At 43.1% G+C, this 15,818-nt stretch overlaps 1 protein-coding gene across 8 annotated transcripts in view; it reads right to left on the reverse strand.

The window, feature by feature from the left end:
• Positions 1 to 11,092, reverse strand: part of SESN1 (sestrin 1) — a 137,683-nt gene extending 126,591 nt beyond the window's left edge. For 2 of the 8 annotated variants that reach the window (XM_073336962.1, XM_073336960.1), the window contains exon 1: positions 10,207 to 11,079. In XM_073336962.1, the coding sequence (XP_073193063.1) occupies positions 10,207 to 10,497 (291 nt within the window). In that variant the 5' untranslated portion in view covers positions 10,498 to 11,079. Of the gene's footprint in view, positions 1 to 10,206 lie in introns of all 8 variants that reach the window. The other 6 variants (XM_073336961.1, XM_073336959.1, XM_073336967.1 and 3 more) reach the window with 5 other exon arrangements.
• Positions 11,093 to 15,818: the final 4,726 nt, after the last annotated feature.

A 15,818-nucleotide genomic window follows, 5' to 3' on the forward strand; every position in this document is an offset into this window, starting at 1 on the left:
GGGCTACTCTGCTCAACTTGAGTCGGAGGCCTAGAGGCCCATGGGGATTGAGGACTGCCCCACATGAGTCTAGCCTCTGTCCCAGGTTTACTTCGGTGCCACTGTGAAGGTGGTGTCTTTCTAGCCTTCTTGGTGTGCCCCGTGAACAGGGAGCGGTGCTGACGGGTCGATGGCGCCGGAGGGTCGGCATGCACCGACACAGCAGTGCCAACTCGCAGTGGCGCACTGGAGTCGGGATCAGCACCAACTCCATCAGAATGGCCCGGAGCCTAATGTCCCTTTCTCTCTTGGTCCGAGGCTTAAATGACTTGCAAATCTTGCAACGATCACTGGTATGGGCTTCTCCCAAACAGCACAGACAGTCTCCGTGCAGGTCACTCCTTGGCAGAGATCGCCACAAGTGCTGCGCAACTTAAAACCTGGGGCGCGGGGCATGCCCCGGTCCAGGCGCTCTAACTAACTGAACTAACTAAACAGCTAACTAACTACAGGTACCAAACATTGAACGAAGAAGCAGTTCTGGGGACAAGCTACAGCAAAACTGAAGCAGAGTAGTTCCAACGTACCTTCACTGGCGGCAAGAAGGAACTGAGGGTGGGGGGGAGCATGCAGCTCCCCTTATACCGCACCAGGGAGGTGGCACTCCAGGAGTCGCTGGTGGACTCCCCCCCATGGGTACTGCTAGGGGAAAAAACTTCCAGCACCAGTGCACGTGGCGAGCATGCATACCTATTGTGGAATAGACATGAGCAATCACTTGAAGAATATCAAGTCATGGTGAAATAAAATGCAGCCACAAAACTTTACTCTGCACTAATTCATTCCACAATTAACTTAATCCACTTCCAAAGTAGATTATACAATTTGCAATAACTGGCAATATAATTTACAGGATGGGATGGTATTGTGTACACAGTGGCAATTTTTTATTAAAAACAAACCCAAGACACTTCACAAAAATCTCCCTGTGTAGACAAGTCCTAAGGAAAACTCTCCAAAGTAAGACACATGCCTGACATACTTCTCTTATGCAAGCAAACACTCCATACACAAGCATAATACAAGAGACCTTTATGACCCCCTTGATGCTAATTAATTTGCTTCATCTAGTAAACGAGAAACTTTACCTATCTCACGAAGCAGACTGATGTTGGTAAAGAGGTTTAGAAGCTTCTCTCCACCAGGAAGATTAAGATCACTACCAGATAATACTTGTAGTCTCTGCCAGCCTCAGAAACAGGAGATCTCGTTTAGGCAAGTCATATCTTGTCTTCAATACTCCTTTCAGTACTGATAAGCATGAAGAGCACCCAACAAAGCAAATATTGCTGCAAGTATTTTCAGCATTAGCATATGGATGGAATGGCAACAGGACTTTTTAGGAGAGGCTCCAATAGCAGGCAACTAATTCCCTTCCCTGGCCACTTTGAATGATTGGGAAGACACAGAAAATACATTCAAAGTGGTTTGGCAGAAGAGAATGCAGAAAAAAAATCAAAATACATATGTTCATTTACTAAACAGTGAAGTACTAAGTGAACAGAAGTTGTGCTGGATTTTTACATGTTTGATCTGTAAAGAGATTAGCATTTACCAGGTGGGTTTGTTTTTTATCCTAGAAAAAGAGGATATGTAAACAAATCCTTCCTGAATAGATTATTAATTTAATCTGAGGGAAGCTTCCACTATTACTGAATGACTGCAAGCATCATACGGAAACATGAAAATATTTTACAGTACAATCAGTGCTTAATTTGTGCCATGGCTGAGCCCCGGCACTTCTTGGCTTGGCAGTACATAGCCCCAGCACCTCTGGGCTTGCCACACTAATAATGAAAGTAAAAAAATTGCTTGAGCCCAGGCACCTCTTTCATTACAAATTAAGCATTAAATATCATGCAAGTAGTAGGGTCAATTTAAACTACCCAAATAATATACTGAAATACTCTAAAGGAAAATCCTGTTGTCCAGCAACAACACTTATCTTTTATCTACCACTTTTCATTAAAGCTCAGTGTTTAACAAGGGAAAGCATCATTACCCTTATCTTGCATAGGGGAAATTGAGGCAGAGTGGTTTGTCTAAGGTTATACAGTAAGCCACTGAAAGAGTTTGGAATAGAACCAAGGTCTCCTGAATCCTGTTCTAGCACCATATTCTCTGGGTGACACTGCCTTGACAACCAAAGACCCAGTCCAGGAATGTTATTTACCCCCTGTAAGCCAAGCTTACATGGTGCAATGAGTGGCCAGCACATCTGAACTGCTCAAAGTAAATGAGAATGACAACTGTTTACCTTGGCACCACAGGAGAAATCTAGCAACAGGTAAGGTGAACACTTCTTTTTCTGATGTTCAATAGAACCTGAGAGGTAACATCCTTCAGTAAGAGTGTCAATGCCTGAGAGGATGGGGCGTCCAGGATTTCCAGGTTTGTGGATCTTGGGTAGTAGATAGAATAACCCTGGTCGGGGCTCTAAGGGTATGTTGATTTGTTCCTGTGTTAGTGTAGGGAGTGTCCTGAGTAGATGGTGCAGTTTCTTAGTGTATTCCTCAATGGGACCTGAGGAAAGCGGCCTGTAGAATTTGGTAGTGGAGAGTTGACTTAGCCTCCTTTTGGTAGTCAGACCTGTTCATGACGACAACAGCACCTCCTTTATCAGCCTAACACAGGAAGAAATCAACATACCCTTAGAGCCCCGACCGGGGTTATTCTATGTTGATTTCTTCCTGTGTTAGTGTTGCCTCATAACCTAAGTTGTGCAGAACGCAATGCCATCTCTAGCCTCAGAAACAACCCAGACATTATAATCAAAGAGGCTGATAAAGGAGGTGCTGTTGTCGTCATGAACAGGTCTGACTACCAAAAGGAGGCTAAGTCAACTCTCCACTACCAAATTCTACAGGCCACTTTCCTCAGGTCCCATTGAGGAATACACTAAGAAACTGCACCATCTACTCAGGACACTCCCTACACTAACACAGGAACAAATCAACATACCCTTAGAATAACCCCGGTCGGGGCTCTATCTACTACCCAAGATCCACAAACCTGGAAATCCTGGACGCCCCATCCTCTCAGGCATTGGCACTCTCACTGAAGGACTGTCCGGGTATGTGGACAGTCTACTCAGATCCTACGCCACCAGCACCCCCAGCTATCTCCGTGACACCACTTATTTCCTGAGAAAACTACAATGCATTGGTGATCTTCCAGAAAACACCATCCTAGCCACCATGGATGTAGAGATTCTCTACACAAACATCCCACACACAGATGGAATACAAGCTGTCAGGAACAGTATCCCTGATGATGCCACCGCACAACTGGTTACTGAGCTCTGTGACTTTATCCTCACACACAATTATTTCAAATTTGGTGACAATATATACCTCCAGACCAGTGGCACTGCTATGGGCACCTGCATGGCCCCTGTCATAAATATAAAGGGAAGGGTAACCACCTTTCTGTATACAGAACCATAAAATCCCTCCTGGCTAGAGGCAAAACTCTTTCATCTGTAAAGGGTTAAGAAGCTAGGATAACCTCGCTGGCACCTGACCAAAATGACCAATGAGGAGACAAGTTACTTTCAAAGCTGGAGGTGGGGGGAACCAAGGGGCTGTCTGATGCTTCTGCCAGGACCAGCTCAGGAATGCTCTTCAGAACTTCTGTTAAGTTAGTAAGTAATCAGTCTAGCTAGAAATGCGTTAGATTTCCTTTTGTTTAAATGACTGGTAAATAAGCTGTGCTGAATGGAATGTAGATTCCTGTTTGTGTGTCTTTTTGTAACTTAAGGTTTTGCCTAGAGGGATTCTCTATGTTTTGAATCTGATTACCCTGTAAGGTATTTACCATCCTAATTTTAAAGAGGTGGTCCTTTTATTTTTTTCTTTAATTAAAATTCTTCTTTTAAGAACCTGATTGCTTTTCATTGTTCTTAAGATCCAAGGGTTTGGGTCTATGTTCACCTATGCAAATTGGTGAAAATTTTTATCAAGCCTTCCCCAGGAAAGGGGGTGTAGGGTTTGGGGGGATATTTGGGGGGGGGGGGGGAGGATGTCTCCAAGTGGGCTCTTTCCCTGTTCTTTATTTAACACGCTTGGTGGTGGCAGCATAGGGTTCAAGGACAAGGCAAAGTTTATACCTTGAGGAAGTTTTTAACCTAAGCTGGTAAGAAGCAGCTTGGGGGCGGGGGGGTCTTTCATGCAGGTCCCCACATCTGTACCCTAGAGTTCAGAGTGGGGAAGGAACCTTGACAGCCCCACAACATTTTTATGGCTGACCTGGAACAATGCTTTCTCAGCTCTTGTCCATTCATGCCCCTTCTCTACCTACGATACATTGATGACATCTTCATCGTCTAGACCCACGGGAAGGAAACCCTGGAAGAAGTCCACCACAATTTCAATAGCTTCAACCCCACCATCAACCTCAGCCTGGACCAATCTACACGGGAGGTCCACTTCCTAGACACCACGGTGCAAATAAGTGACAGTCACTTTAACACCAACCTATACCAAAAACCCACCGACTGCTATGCCTACCTTCATGCCTCCAGATTCCATCCCGGAAACACCACACGATCCATTGTCTACAGCCAAGCGCCGAGGTACAACAGCATTTGCTCCAATCCTTCAGACAGAGGCCAACACCTACAAGTTCTTCACCAAGCATTCTCAAAACTATGATACCCACACGAGGAAATAAGGAAAAAGATCAACAGAGCTAGACTTGTACCCAGAAGCTTCCTGCTGCGAGACAAGCCCAAGAAAGAAACCAACAGAACTCCACTGGCCATCACATACAATCCTCAGCTCAAACCACTCCAATGCATCATCAGTGATCTACAACCCATCCTGGACAACAATCCCTCACTTTCACAGGCCTTGGGAGGCAGGCCAGTCCTTGCCCACAGACAACCTGCCAACCTGAAGCATATTCTCACCAGCAACTACACACCGCACCATAATAACTCCAACTTAGGAACCAATCCATGCAACAAACCTTCATGCCAACTCTGCCCACATATCTATACCAGTGACACCATCACAGGACCTAACCAGATCAGCCACACCATCACCGGTTCATTCACCAATGTAATATATGCCAGCAATGCCCCTCTGCTATCTACATTGGCCAAACTGGACAGTCCCTATGGAAAAGGATAGATGGACACAAATCAGGTATTAGGAATGGCAATATACAAAAACCTGTAGGAGAACACTTCAGCCTCCCTGGACACACAATAGCAGATGTAAAGGTAGCCATCCTGCAGCAAAAAAAACTTCAGGACCAGACTTCAAAGAGAAACCGCTGAGCTTCAGTTCATTTGCAAATTTGACACCATCAGCTCAGGATTAAACAAAGACTGTGAATCGCTAGCCAACTAAAAAAGCAGTTTCTCCTCCCTTGGTGTTCACACCTCAACTGCTAGAAGAGGGCCTCATCCTCCCTGACTGAACTAACCTCGTTATCCCTAGCCTGATTCTTGCTTGTATATTTATACCTGCCTCTGAAAATTTCTACTACATGCATCTGACGAAGTGGGTATTCACCCACGAAAGCTTATGCTCCAATACGTCTGTTAGTCTATAGGGTGCCACAGGACTCTTTGCCAGTATAAAGAAGTCACTGTACAAAATTTTAGTTTGTACTGACTTTGCTATTGCTTTTTATGTAGCGTGTCATAAAATAAGACAAATATTTCAATGAGTTGATGTACCCCTGGAAGACCTCTGCATATACCCAGGAGTACAGGTACCCCTGGATGAGAACCACAGACATACCTTAAGTCAACACAGCCCACGGAAACAAGCCTCCCAGCCAAGGTCGAGACACTCTGGGCTAGCACTCTAAAACTCAGTATGAAAAACAGCACTTTGAAGTTGTGGCTCAGGCTCGAAGCTCAGCCTCTGAAACCTACTGAGGGGGGACAGGTTTCAGAGCCGAAGCTGCAACTTCAAAGCACTGTCTACACATTTATTTTTAGAGCACTATCACCAGGCCCACCACCCAAGTCTGTTGAGCCAAACTGGGGGGCTTGCTTCTGCAAGCTATCTATCCCAGGTGCTGTGGAAGAGGGAAAGGGCTGGGCACCTACTCCAGCTGCAGCCAGATACTCCCAGACCCATGCATGGGTCCAGGAGTAAGGGAGCTTCCCATGCAGCGGTTGGGGAGAGAAAGGACTCTATTGAACATACTCCTCCCCATTTTCTGGCTCCATGCAGGGGCCTGGGGAAACCATGAGGTGTCTCTTCAACACCCACCCACCCCCGTTATCAGTTTCCTGTTATCATGAACTATACAGAAGTCTCCCTTATCTTCCCACTCCACTAGGCTGCCCCACTCAGTGGGCTGAGAACAGAAGCAAAGGCTTGCCTAGATCTCCTATGCAGGGGTCCAGAAAGAAAAGATATCCTCCTGGCCCCAAACTCAAAAAACATCAGGTCTGTTGCTAAATTACTTGTAAATACAAGGGGAAACCATGCATGTGAGCTCCCTCCAAAACAGTTCATAGAGCAGTACAAATAATCACAAACAATACAGTGCAATTGACTATATGCAAAGAACTACAAATGCACAAAGTAACACTGAAAAAACTAAGTTTCTTTCAGATATATTAATCTTGGGTGTTTCTTGTAATGATAGTATGTAAAACATTCAGATGCAAACGTAATTCAAGATCATGTTGTTCCTCTAATATTTTTATTTAAACAGCTATGTTTTAATAGGAGTATTCCAGCTGGGTTGAAATCATTTCCTTTCTGTTACTTTCTACACTATATCTGGCTTCTGACTAGTCAGTTTCAAAGCAGAAAGAAAAGTGATTCAGTTTGCTAGTATTTTCCAGGTGACATGTCAATTCTCAGCAAGAACAAGCACTCGAATTAAGTAAGTTTGTGTGTCAAAAAAAGGGCTTCTTTCTTCTACTGAGTATTCAGATTGTTGAACTAAGCAAAATAGGCGGAACTGTCTGATTAAGTACGTTCTCACATTACAACACGTCTTCTGCAACATACAAGATAAAAATTAAGATGCTGCAAATTAACATGTAAAACTAATTAGTAGGAATTTAAATTAAACATAGTAACTTCATTAACACTTTGTCACAGACGAGAACATTAATGAAGTAAAAGAGAAAAGTTTTAAATAACTCTGAATTCATTTGTATTTGAAAGCAATTCTTTATAAAGAAGGACTTCCATATTGTGCAGTACTATATCACTGGAATTGAATAGGGAAATTAAGAACAGTTAAATGTCAAGCCACTTTTAATGTCACTGAGCTATTTACCCCTTTGTTAATCTAAAAATAGCATGTTTCACAGGTAAACTGAATGTTTCATAAAGCATCTCTTTTTATCTTCATTGCAGAATGTAGCCGAATGGGGACTTGGGCCAAAATGGTGTTTGATGATGGGTATATAATGTTTTCCTTAGTTTCACAGCCAGCAAACCAGTCTACAAAATGGAAGAAATAATCCAGTCCTGATCTCCCAGCAATACTGTTCTATAACAGCTACGAGGGCAATGTTTTCCTATGAGTATTATACAATTTTGATGTGAAACTCATTATGGTTCATTCAGGGAGGCTGTTGTGGCCTCCCACACATCACTATTGGCCAACAAAGGCCATTTAGTGGCCTTTGCTCTGAAGTTTCATTAAAATCTACAGGTACTGCCACGAAATTCAATTTTTTGTTTTAGATGAAAATAAAGAGCATCTCCCCAAGACTCTCCTCTAAAATATTAGTGGCTTCTTTAAGGGGCTGACAAACTACTTAGATTTTCCACCTCACTTCCCCAAATTACTGCTTCAAAGATTAGAGACAGTAATAATCAAGCAGAAAAAGACCAAAAAGGTCAAACATTTGCTGAAATCTAACAAAATTATGCATTGATTTATAGGCATAAAAAATGAATCAGAACACCAGGCTTCAAAGGTAATTACCAAAACATTGAAAAGAAAAACACTTGTAGAATAAATGAGAACAAAGAAGTGAACAAAAGAAGAATACTTTCTTTTAAGTTTGCTATGAGATCTTTATTGTAGCCTCTCTCTTTAGGAGCAAGCAGTCTGCTATCTTGTAGCCCTTAGCTTTATCATCCATTACCTATTTTTTTTAATCACAATAGCTTATATACAGTCATGTGACTTCTGGATATGGATCTATTACGTCCAAACTGTTAGCGAACTGATAACATTCTGCCAGATAGTTTCTTGGCTTTTTAAAGGCCCACAGCAAAATCCCCCAACAAGTTTTCAATTTTCAAACACGTCAGAAACTTTCATAGTTCCATAACTTTTAAGGCCAGAAAGGACCATTAGATCACCTAGTCTAACTTCACCCAGTCATCCCTGTATTGTGCCCAATAATTTGGGTTTCAGTAGAACAGATCTTCCAGAAAGGCAGTTAGTCTGGCTTCTTTCAATGGTTAATTACCCTCAGTGTTAAAAGGTCGGGCCTTATTCCTGATCTGAATTTCTTTACTGGGGAAAAATACTTAACAATATTTCAATCTTTCATCTTTGGATCTCATTGAGTTTATCATTTAAAAAATAAGTGTTAATATGAGGATATCTGAAAGTGATTCATCATGCACCATCTTGGATTTATCATTTTGAATTTTTATTGCCAAAATGTTGCTTTGATATCCATATCAGCATGAGTTAGTCTGTATGCAAAAGATCACCTGGTCAGATAATTACACACCCTTGAAAAATGTAAACCAAGATTCCCTTTGTACTTAGTTCAAACTGTAACAAAAAAACAAAACAAGAACGAGCTGAAGATAACATAGAAAAATGTTTTTGAAATTGTATTTTATTTTGCAACTAAATTAATAAAAGTCTATGAATGCAATGAGAGAAAGGAGAAAAATCACAACACTGAGAGCCAGGAGATCTAGGTCAAGCTCTGCCACAGATTTCCTTTGTGGCCTAGTTCATGCCACCTATATATTTGTGCCTCAATTTCTTCATCTGTAAAAAGGGAATAACTATTGCATAAAGGTAGTGTTTCTAATGTGCTGCGATATCCTTTGGTGGAAGGATAACAACAATATTTACTAGCCATTTGTGAAGGTTTCAGAAGAGTCAAAACAAAGAAACTATGAAAGTTTCTATTATTAACATATCAGTTTTAGAGCTCAATCCCACTAGATACTGCAAGACCTTAACTTTCATGATAGAGGTTTAGTTTCATTTTTCCCAGGATCAAACCCTTGAGTCTTTGTAAATTTATCTGCCACCAACAATTAAGATTATTTCTATTGGGTTTGGGATTTGTATTTTCACTTCTAACAGACTGACCTTACTAATCAAGGTTACAGTTAGAGAATAAGCTTCAGAGGAGAAAGCATGTTTTTAAAGATCTTGATATATTCTAACAATCTTAAATCTGAGGTTTTCCCATACTAATCTCGTTTATTTTTAGTTGGCAAACATGTGAATCATTCTTGATTTTGTATTAATAAGACTGGCATAATCACAGCCCTGGTAACATCTGACAAATACATTAAAACAACAATTCAGGCATATATTGAGTCCTGGAGGTACTTGTGTCCCAACAATAAACCCACTTTTCATTGTGAAAGTTTGCACAGGAATTCATTTGCAAAAGGACATGATTATGCCCAAGAGACAGCACTTCTACTAATGACAGGTTTCAGAGTAACAGCCGTGTTAGTCTGTATTTGCAAAAAGAAAAGGAGTACTTGTGGCACCTTAGAGACTAACCAATTTATTTGAGCATAAGCTTTCGATGAAGTGAGCTGTAGCTCACAAAAGCTTATGCTCAAATAAATTGGTTAGTCTCTAAGGTGCCACAAGTACTCCTTTTCTTTTTGCACTTCTACTAAGAACGTTACATTTTCACATGGGGAGATTACTGCTTTATCAGTGTTACATACTCATTTGATACAACTAAACTTCGCCAGTATTTTGGTTATGTCTCAAGTTAAGATTATCAGCTGCAAAATACTATTAAGAATTTAGCAGTCATTCTATTAACAGACTGAACATCACAACATAGTCTAGAGAGTCAAACACCAAAGCTTTCCTGTTTTTACAAGTGAAGATGCACTACTCCCTTATGTTATTTTCTGCATCATGATAACGCCAGTTACAAGTGTGAGGAATTCTAAGATGCTTTAGAGATAAGAAGTCGGAAGGGTGTTTGCTGAAACGGGCACTGACTCTTACCTGAACGTTTTTTAGGATAGACTCACTCTTCTCTCTCACGTCTCTAAAGGGGCATCTCTTGGAAAGCATGAGCAGGCGAGCCAGCATCTCATTCAATCTGTCCAGAGCTGTAGCAGAAGTCAAGCGTCCTTCCGATGACTCTGGAGGAGGATCCTCCTTTACAGGAGAAATTTGTGCTGTTCTCCGCAAAACAGCTTGCCGGATGTTTTCCAAGGCAGCGTCTCTGGTGCTGGCATCCCTACTGCACAGCCCATCCCACCTCACCTCTCCCTCTCCCTCTCTCTCCTCCATCCTCCCTCGCTCTCTGAACGGCTCCAGGCCGCCCAAACCTTCACCAGCTTCGCCTTGTGTAGAAGTAACGACAACAGTTCCCGAGGAAAAATAAAGTGCGGGCCCAGCCTATGGATGTCACCACCAGCCCGCGGGCGTCCGCGGCTGTGTCAGCTCTCGCCCTTAGAGCCGCCACGCGTCTCGCCTCCCCGGGCAGATGCTGCTCTCGGCGAAGGGGCCCCGGCCTCCCCTCACCATGGCAGCGCCGGGGCGAGAGCCGGCAGGTGAGGAGGGCTGCGGAGCTTTGCTCTCGCTGGAGCCCGGGCAGCCCCCGCGTCCCCGGCAGCAATCAGCGCAGGGGGTTGCAATCAGCGCGCAGGGCTCGGCCCCCGCGGCTGCAGAGCCGGGGAGCTTCCCATAGGGAGAAGCGGGGCGTGGGGGCTCTGCCGCCACCCTAGAGGGCACGTCCCGGCTCAGGCGGTTCAGCCCGAAGGTGGGGGCGGCTCCCGACCCCCGGGCAGGGCCGCCGCAGTCCCGTCCCGGGAACCGCTGGGCGCTCGGGCCGGAGCCCCCTCGTCGGCAGCAGCAGCCGAAGCGAACTACACTGACCCCGCCCCCCTTGTGCCCCAGGCTCCGCTAGGAGAGCAGCGAGAGACCACACCTCCTGCCCATCCTCCCTCCCGCAATGACAGCAGCTACGCCCAACCCTCGTCTAACTGTAAAATCCCAACCTGTCCCGTGCCCGCTTGGTGACAGATAAACCCTTTCAGCCAATCACGTTTCAGAGGCATAACTCGGAGCCAATCACGATGACGAAGAGATGAGGAATAGCGCTGTTTGTTGTGAGGGCTACTGGGATTTGTAGTCCAACCGAACTCCGGCGCCTATTGAATAAAACTACAACTCCCAGCAGGCAATGTGCATAGCCCGGCCATGGGCTGGAGGCAGGAAAGAGGGTTGGGTATTGGGTAATAGTTTCCCGCGCTGGTCCTGTTGTGTCAGGGAGATCACAAGGATCAATGCAAATCCAGTTCCAGTGCTCCTACCTCCTCTATACCCAGTGTCATGGCAAGGGTCTGGTAGACAGGGCTTTGTGACATTTGACAAGTCACTTTACCTTTCCATGCCTGTGTCCTCATCTCTGCCCCCCTCCAACCTCTTGTGTGTCTGACTGGTTTGTAAAGAATTCAGGATCGAGCATACCTCTTACTGCGTATTTATAGAGTATTGTCCACTCCAGCAATTTTGGTTGTTTTCTTGAAGCCTCAGCTCCTGGAATCATGTGATTATGTAAGGCTCTCAGCTATCATTAAAAAAGAAAAGTTTCTAACTCACATGGTTAGGGAGGAAAGCTTGGAAACATTACTTCTAAAGCTTTAAAAACTAGAAAGTGAATAACCTGATATATATATTTAAAATCATGATTTATAAATCAATTTCATGATTTTTGGGTCCTGACTCAGGATTATGAATGTTTAGGATTAGCAATACTAGTACAGTTGTAAAATGGGATAAACCTTGTTATGGGCTGAATTAAAATCTTGGTAAAATCAATGTGTGAATGTCCCCTTCAGTTAAGATTGCTATAAGGAACAGTTAAAGGGCCCACATAAAATGCAAAATGGAGTCTGCCTAGAAAGTAGGACCATATGGGCAAAAGGTTCTACTATGTATTGTTCTGACCAAGTAGGGATAAGTGGGAAAAAGTAGAGCTGGGAGAGCGAACAAGGAACTGGCAGAGACGCAGAGCCAGTAAGAAAGCAAAGCAGCAACCTGTAAGTATGGCCCTAGGAGAAGCCTAGAGAAAGATTCTTGGTTGCAGGTGCTAGCTGAAAAATGCTTGGGCTGTAAACTGGCTTGGATGTTTGTTTGTTGCCATGATTGAAACTGGCCTTGCATGTTTTGTTTCTTATTTTTCTTCTCAAAAGTGCAGTATACAAAAGGAGAATGTGGTTCCTGTTATCCAAAGGTTGCTGAATCTTCAGTGGCAGGTGAATCACTGAGGGAAAATTGGTGGTGAGTCTTTAAAATTCTGTGTTTCTATACTGTTCCATTTCATGGTCTCTTAGTTACATGATAGAAAATCTACCCCATCTACTAGATAGCTTAAGAGGTATCCAGGGGAGCCTGTTCTATGACAAAACTTTTGGGAGGAAAGTAGTGTGTTTTAGAAACAAATTCTGAAGAAATAGTGAGGCCATCAGAAAGCAAAATAAAGCTGTTTCACCTGCCCGTGGCAGCAAGTTGTAACAAGACTCATATTCCAATAGTCTCATTAAATATTTGAGACTTAAAAGGCAAAAACTATCCTGCTCTAAAAGTGCTTATCACAGAAGTGTAGGGCTGGGAAGGCCCTGCGTTGAGGCGGGACCAAATATACCTAGACCATCCCTGACAAGTGTTTGTCTAGCCTGTTCTTAAAAACCCCAATTGATGGGGATTCCACAACCTCCCTTAGAAGCCTCTTCCAGAGTTTAACTATCCTTATAGGTAGAAAGTTTTTCCTCATATCTAACCTAAATCTCCCTTGCTGGGGATTGAGCCCATTGCTCTTGTTCTATCTTCAGTGGACACAGTAAAGAATTGATCACTCTCCTTTTTATAAAAGTCCTTATTATAGGTGAAGACTATTATCACATCCCATCGCCCCCAGTCATCTTTTTTTCAGGATTAAATATGCCCAGTTTCTTAAATCTTCCCTCATAGGTCAGGTTTTCTAAATCTTTTGTTGCTCTTCTCCACTCTCTTTCCAATTTACCCACATCTTTTCTACAATGTGGCACCCAGAGTTGAACACAGTACTCCAGGTAAGGCCTCATCAGTGCCAAGTAGAGGGTGACAATTACTTTGTGTGTCTTACATATGACATTCTTATTAATATACCTCAGAATAAGTCAGTACTAGGAATAACTATTCCCTAACTTATTAGTTCTCCATTATAATTGTCTTTAAAAACCACCTACTCTTAGAATTGCCCTACCCTAGCCCAAATAAGTCTTTTTGTTTGCTATTGCACTTGCGCTTCTGATCAATATCATTGTTTAACCCTTTTGTTATTGCCATAGCCCTCCCACATGAAGATGGTTTCCCTCCTATTTTGAATGAGAACTGGTTCCCATCCCCCGTAACATCTGAGTCTTAATTTTCTAATGAGGCTCAGGAGCTCCTGAGCAGAGCCCAATTATTTCCTCCTGCTTACCAATCTGCCAGGATACTCAGACCTTCCTCACATTCCAGAAGGCTTCTTGTACTGCTTCTGCTCTAATTGGCAAATGCAATTGTTGTGGGGTGAAATAGAAGAGGGCCAGGTGAGTAACAGCAGATGGAAGATAGCATGATAATATCAATAGCACTGCAGGCCTGAGCACTAGAAAACAAGCACAGTAGGAAAGGAGATACTTATATTTTTCTGCTGGGGGTAATGTGTGCACTTAAATCCCAATCAGCTTTAAGAGTATACAGCACCTCTCAGGAGGGGGCTTTAAGACAATTAAGTATTAGAGGAACAAATTAAATAGAGCTTCTTATGAGTGGGAAGAAACTGCTCCTTTATTTCATTGCAAATAACGTTTTGTTGCTAGTGAATGCAGAACAAGATATGGGGAAAAAAGGATTGGAGGAGGAGGAAGAAGAAAAAAGAGCAACAAATGAAAGAGGGATGATAAAAAATGAATTAAGAGAGGGAGGATGAGGGAGAACAATGGGGGAAATGTGGATGATGGAAATGGGAGTCATTGGAGGGAGGAGTTATGAGAAGGATTTATTAGGAAGAAGAAACATGCTATTTTATTAATTTATATGCTTGTTCTTTGTAGACAACTCTTATTTCCTCACTGCAGAGGAGTTGTATTTAATTATTATTAAGTGATCTAAGGAAAAAGAAATTTAACTGTGAATAATGTATCCTAGTCTATCTAGTTGCATGCTAATATGGCAATTGTTAATAAATCTAAGCTTGTAACCTAGTCCCTGAAACTGCTAAATTCAGCTCTTAGCTGTGTAGAAGAGTTATGCTTAATTTGCTTGAATGCTATTTTCTTATAGCACCTACGACCTGATTTTATGAAGGACTTATGACTGAAAAACCGTACTAGATGTGGAATTGGACCTATTGACTTCAATTAAATAAATAGCAAAACTTTAGCTTAAAATGGGTGGAGGATTTGGCTCAATGGATACCTCATTGGATACCTCACAGGACTGAGACCTTAGTGACAAAAAGATTGCTTACAAAATATTTGGTTTCCTCAACATGGGTTATTTCCCAGCCTTATTTCAATATATCTAATAGTAATTCCACTCTTCTCCCCCCCCCTTACCCTTCTTTCTACTAAGAGAAAATTGTAAATCTAATTTTATCTCCCCCCCCCCCCCCCCGAGAAGTTTTGCATGAGTCTTTTGGCTTAAGAATTAAAGGGTTTCAGTACAACTTCCACAGTGGCTTGATCAAAAAGGTGGAGTCCTGAAAGCTCTGTGTGTTTATCCAATCCTGAGTCTATCATCAAGCATGCACCTTGCAGACAAAAAGGTAACTACTCCCATAGGTTCTCTCTGTTTTTTATTTTGATTTTTTAATTCTCTTCTGTCACTGAGCCATTGATTTACTAAATCGTTTAATCACCTGCTTAAGACCCATTTAGAGTAGGACTTCATTAGGACTTAAGCACATATTTAACTTTAACCATGTGTTTAAGTGTTGTGTCAACTCAGGGCTAGCACTGATTTAGCCCCGTGACTGTTAACAACAGTGGGCATGCCTCCCAATAGTCCTGAGTTTTGTGGGACTGTTCCACTTTGATGCCCAACACTCCCTTACCTGATTGAAGTAGAATGCTTCCTGCATTCAGTGGTGCCTGATGCTATATGCACATTGTGTACAATTGGCAGGGAAAAGGATAGGGAGGGCAGCAGCTTCAGCTGCTCCTGGGTATGCTCAGCCTCCTCAGGTATGCTCACTAGCTGCAAGGTAGATCAGGAATGGGGAGTGATGCTGCTCCCAAGCAGGCTGGGTTGGATGGTGGGGACTGAGCATGGCACAGGTGTGCAAGGTACTGGGGCCAGTGGCTGCAGTGGGGACGGCTCCACAGGGATTGGCTATGACCAGTTGTCCCGCTTTAGTCACTTGAAATGTTGGGAGGTGTGACGGTGGGTGCCCTACCATAGATAGGTGGCTGCTGCCGCCACCTCCACCATGTTTCTATCTTGCCTAGTTTAGGGAAAGTTCCCCCTTTGTCCTAGTGTTAAATTACACTGGTGCAAAATCCTTAGATTCGCTCTGAGCAGCGTTATAGTACATGCTAGTTAAAATGGTGGTGGCAGGGTTTAGCGAATGGGCATTCCAG

The sequence above is a fragment of the Lepidochelys kempii genome, chromosome 3, assembly GCF_965140265.1.
Source record: "Lepidochelys kempii isolate rLepKem1 chromosome 3, rLepKem1.hap2, whole genome shotgun sequence".
In the NCBI taxonomy this organism is placed as follows: Eukaryota; Metazoa; Chordata; order Testudines; family Cheloniidae; genus Lepidochelys; species Lepidochelys kempii.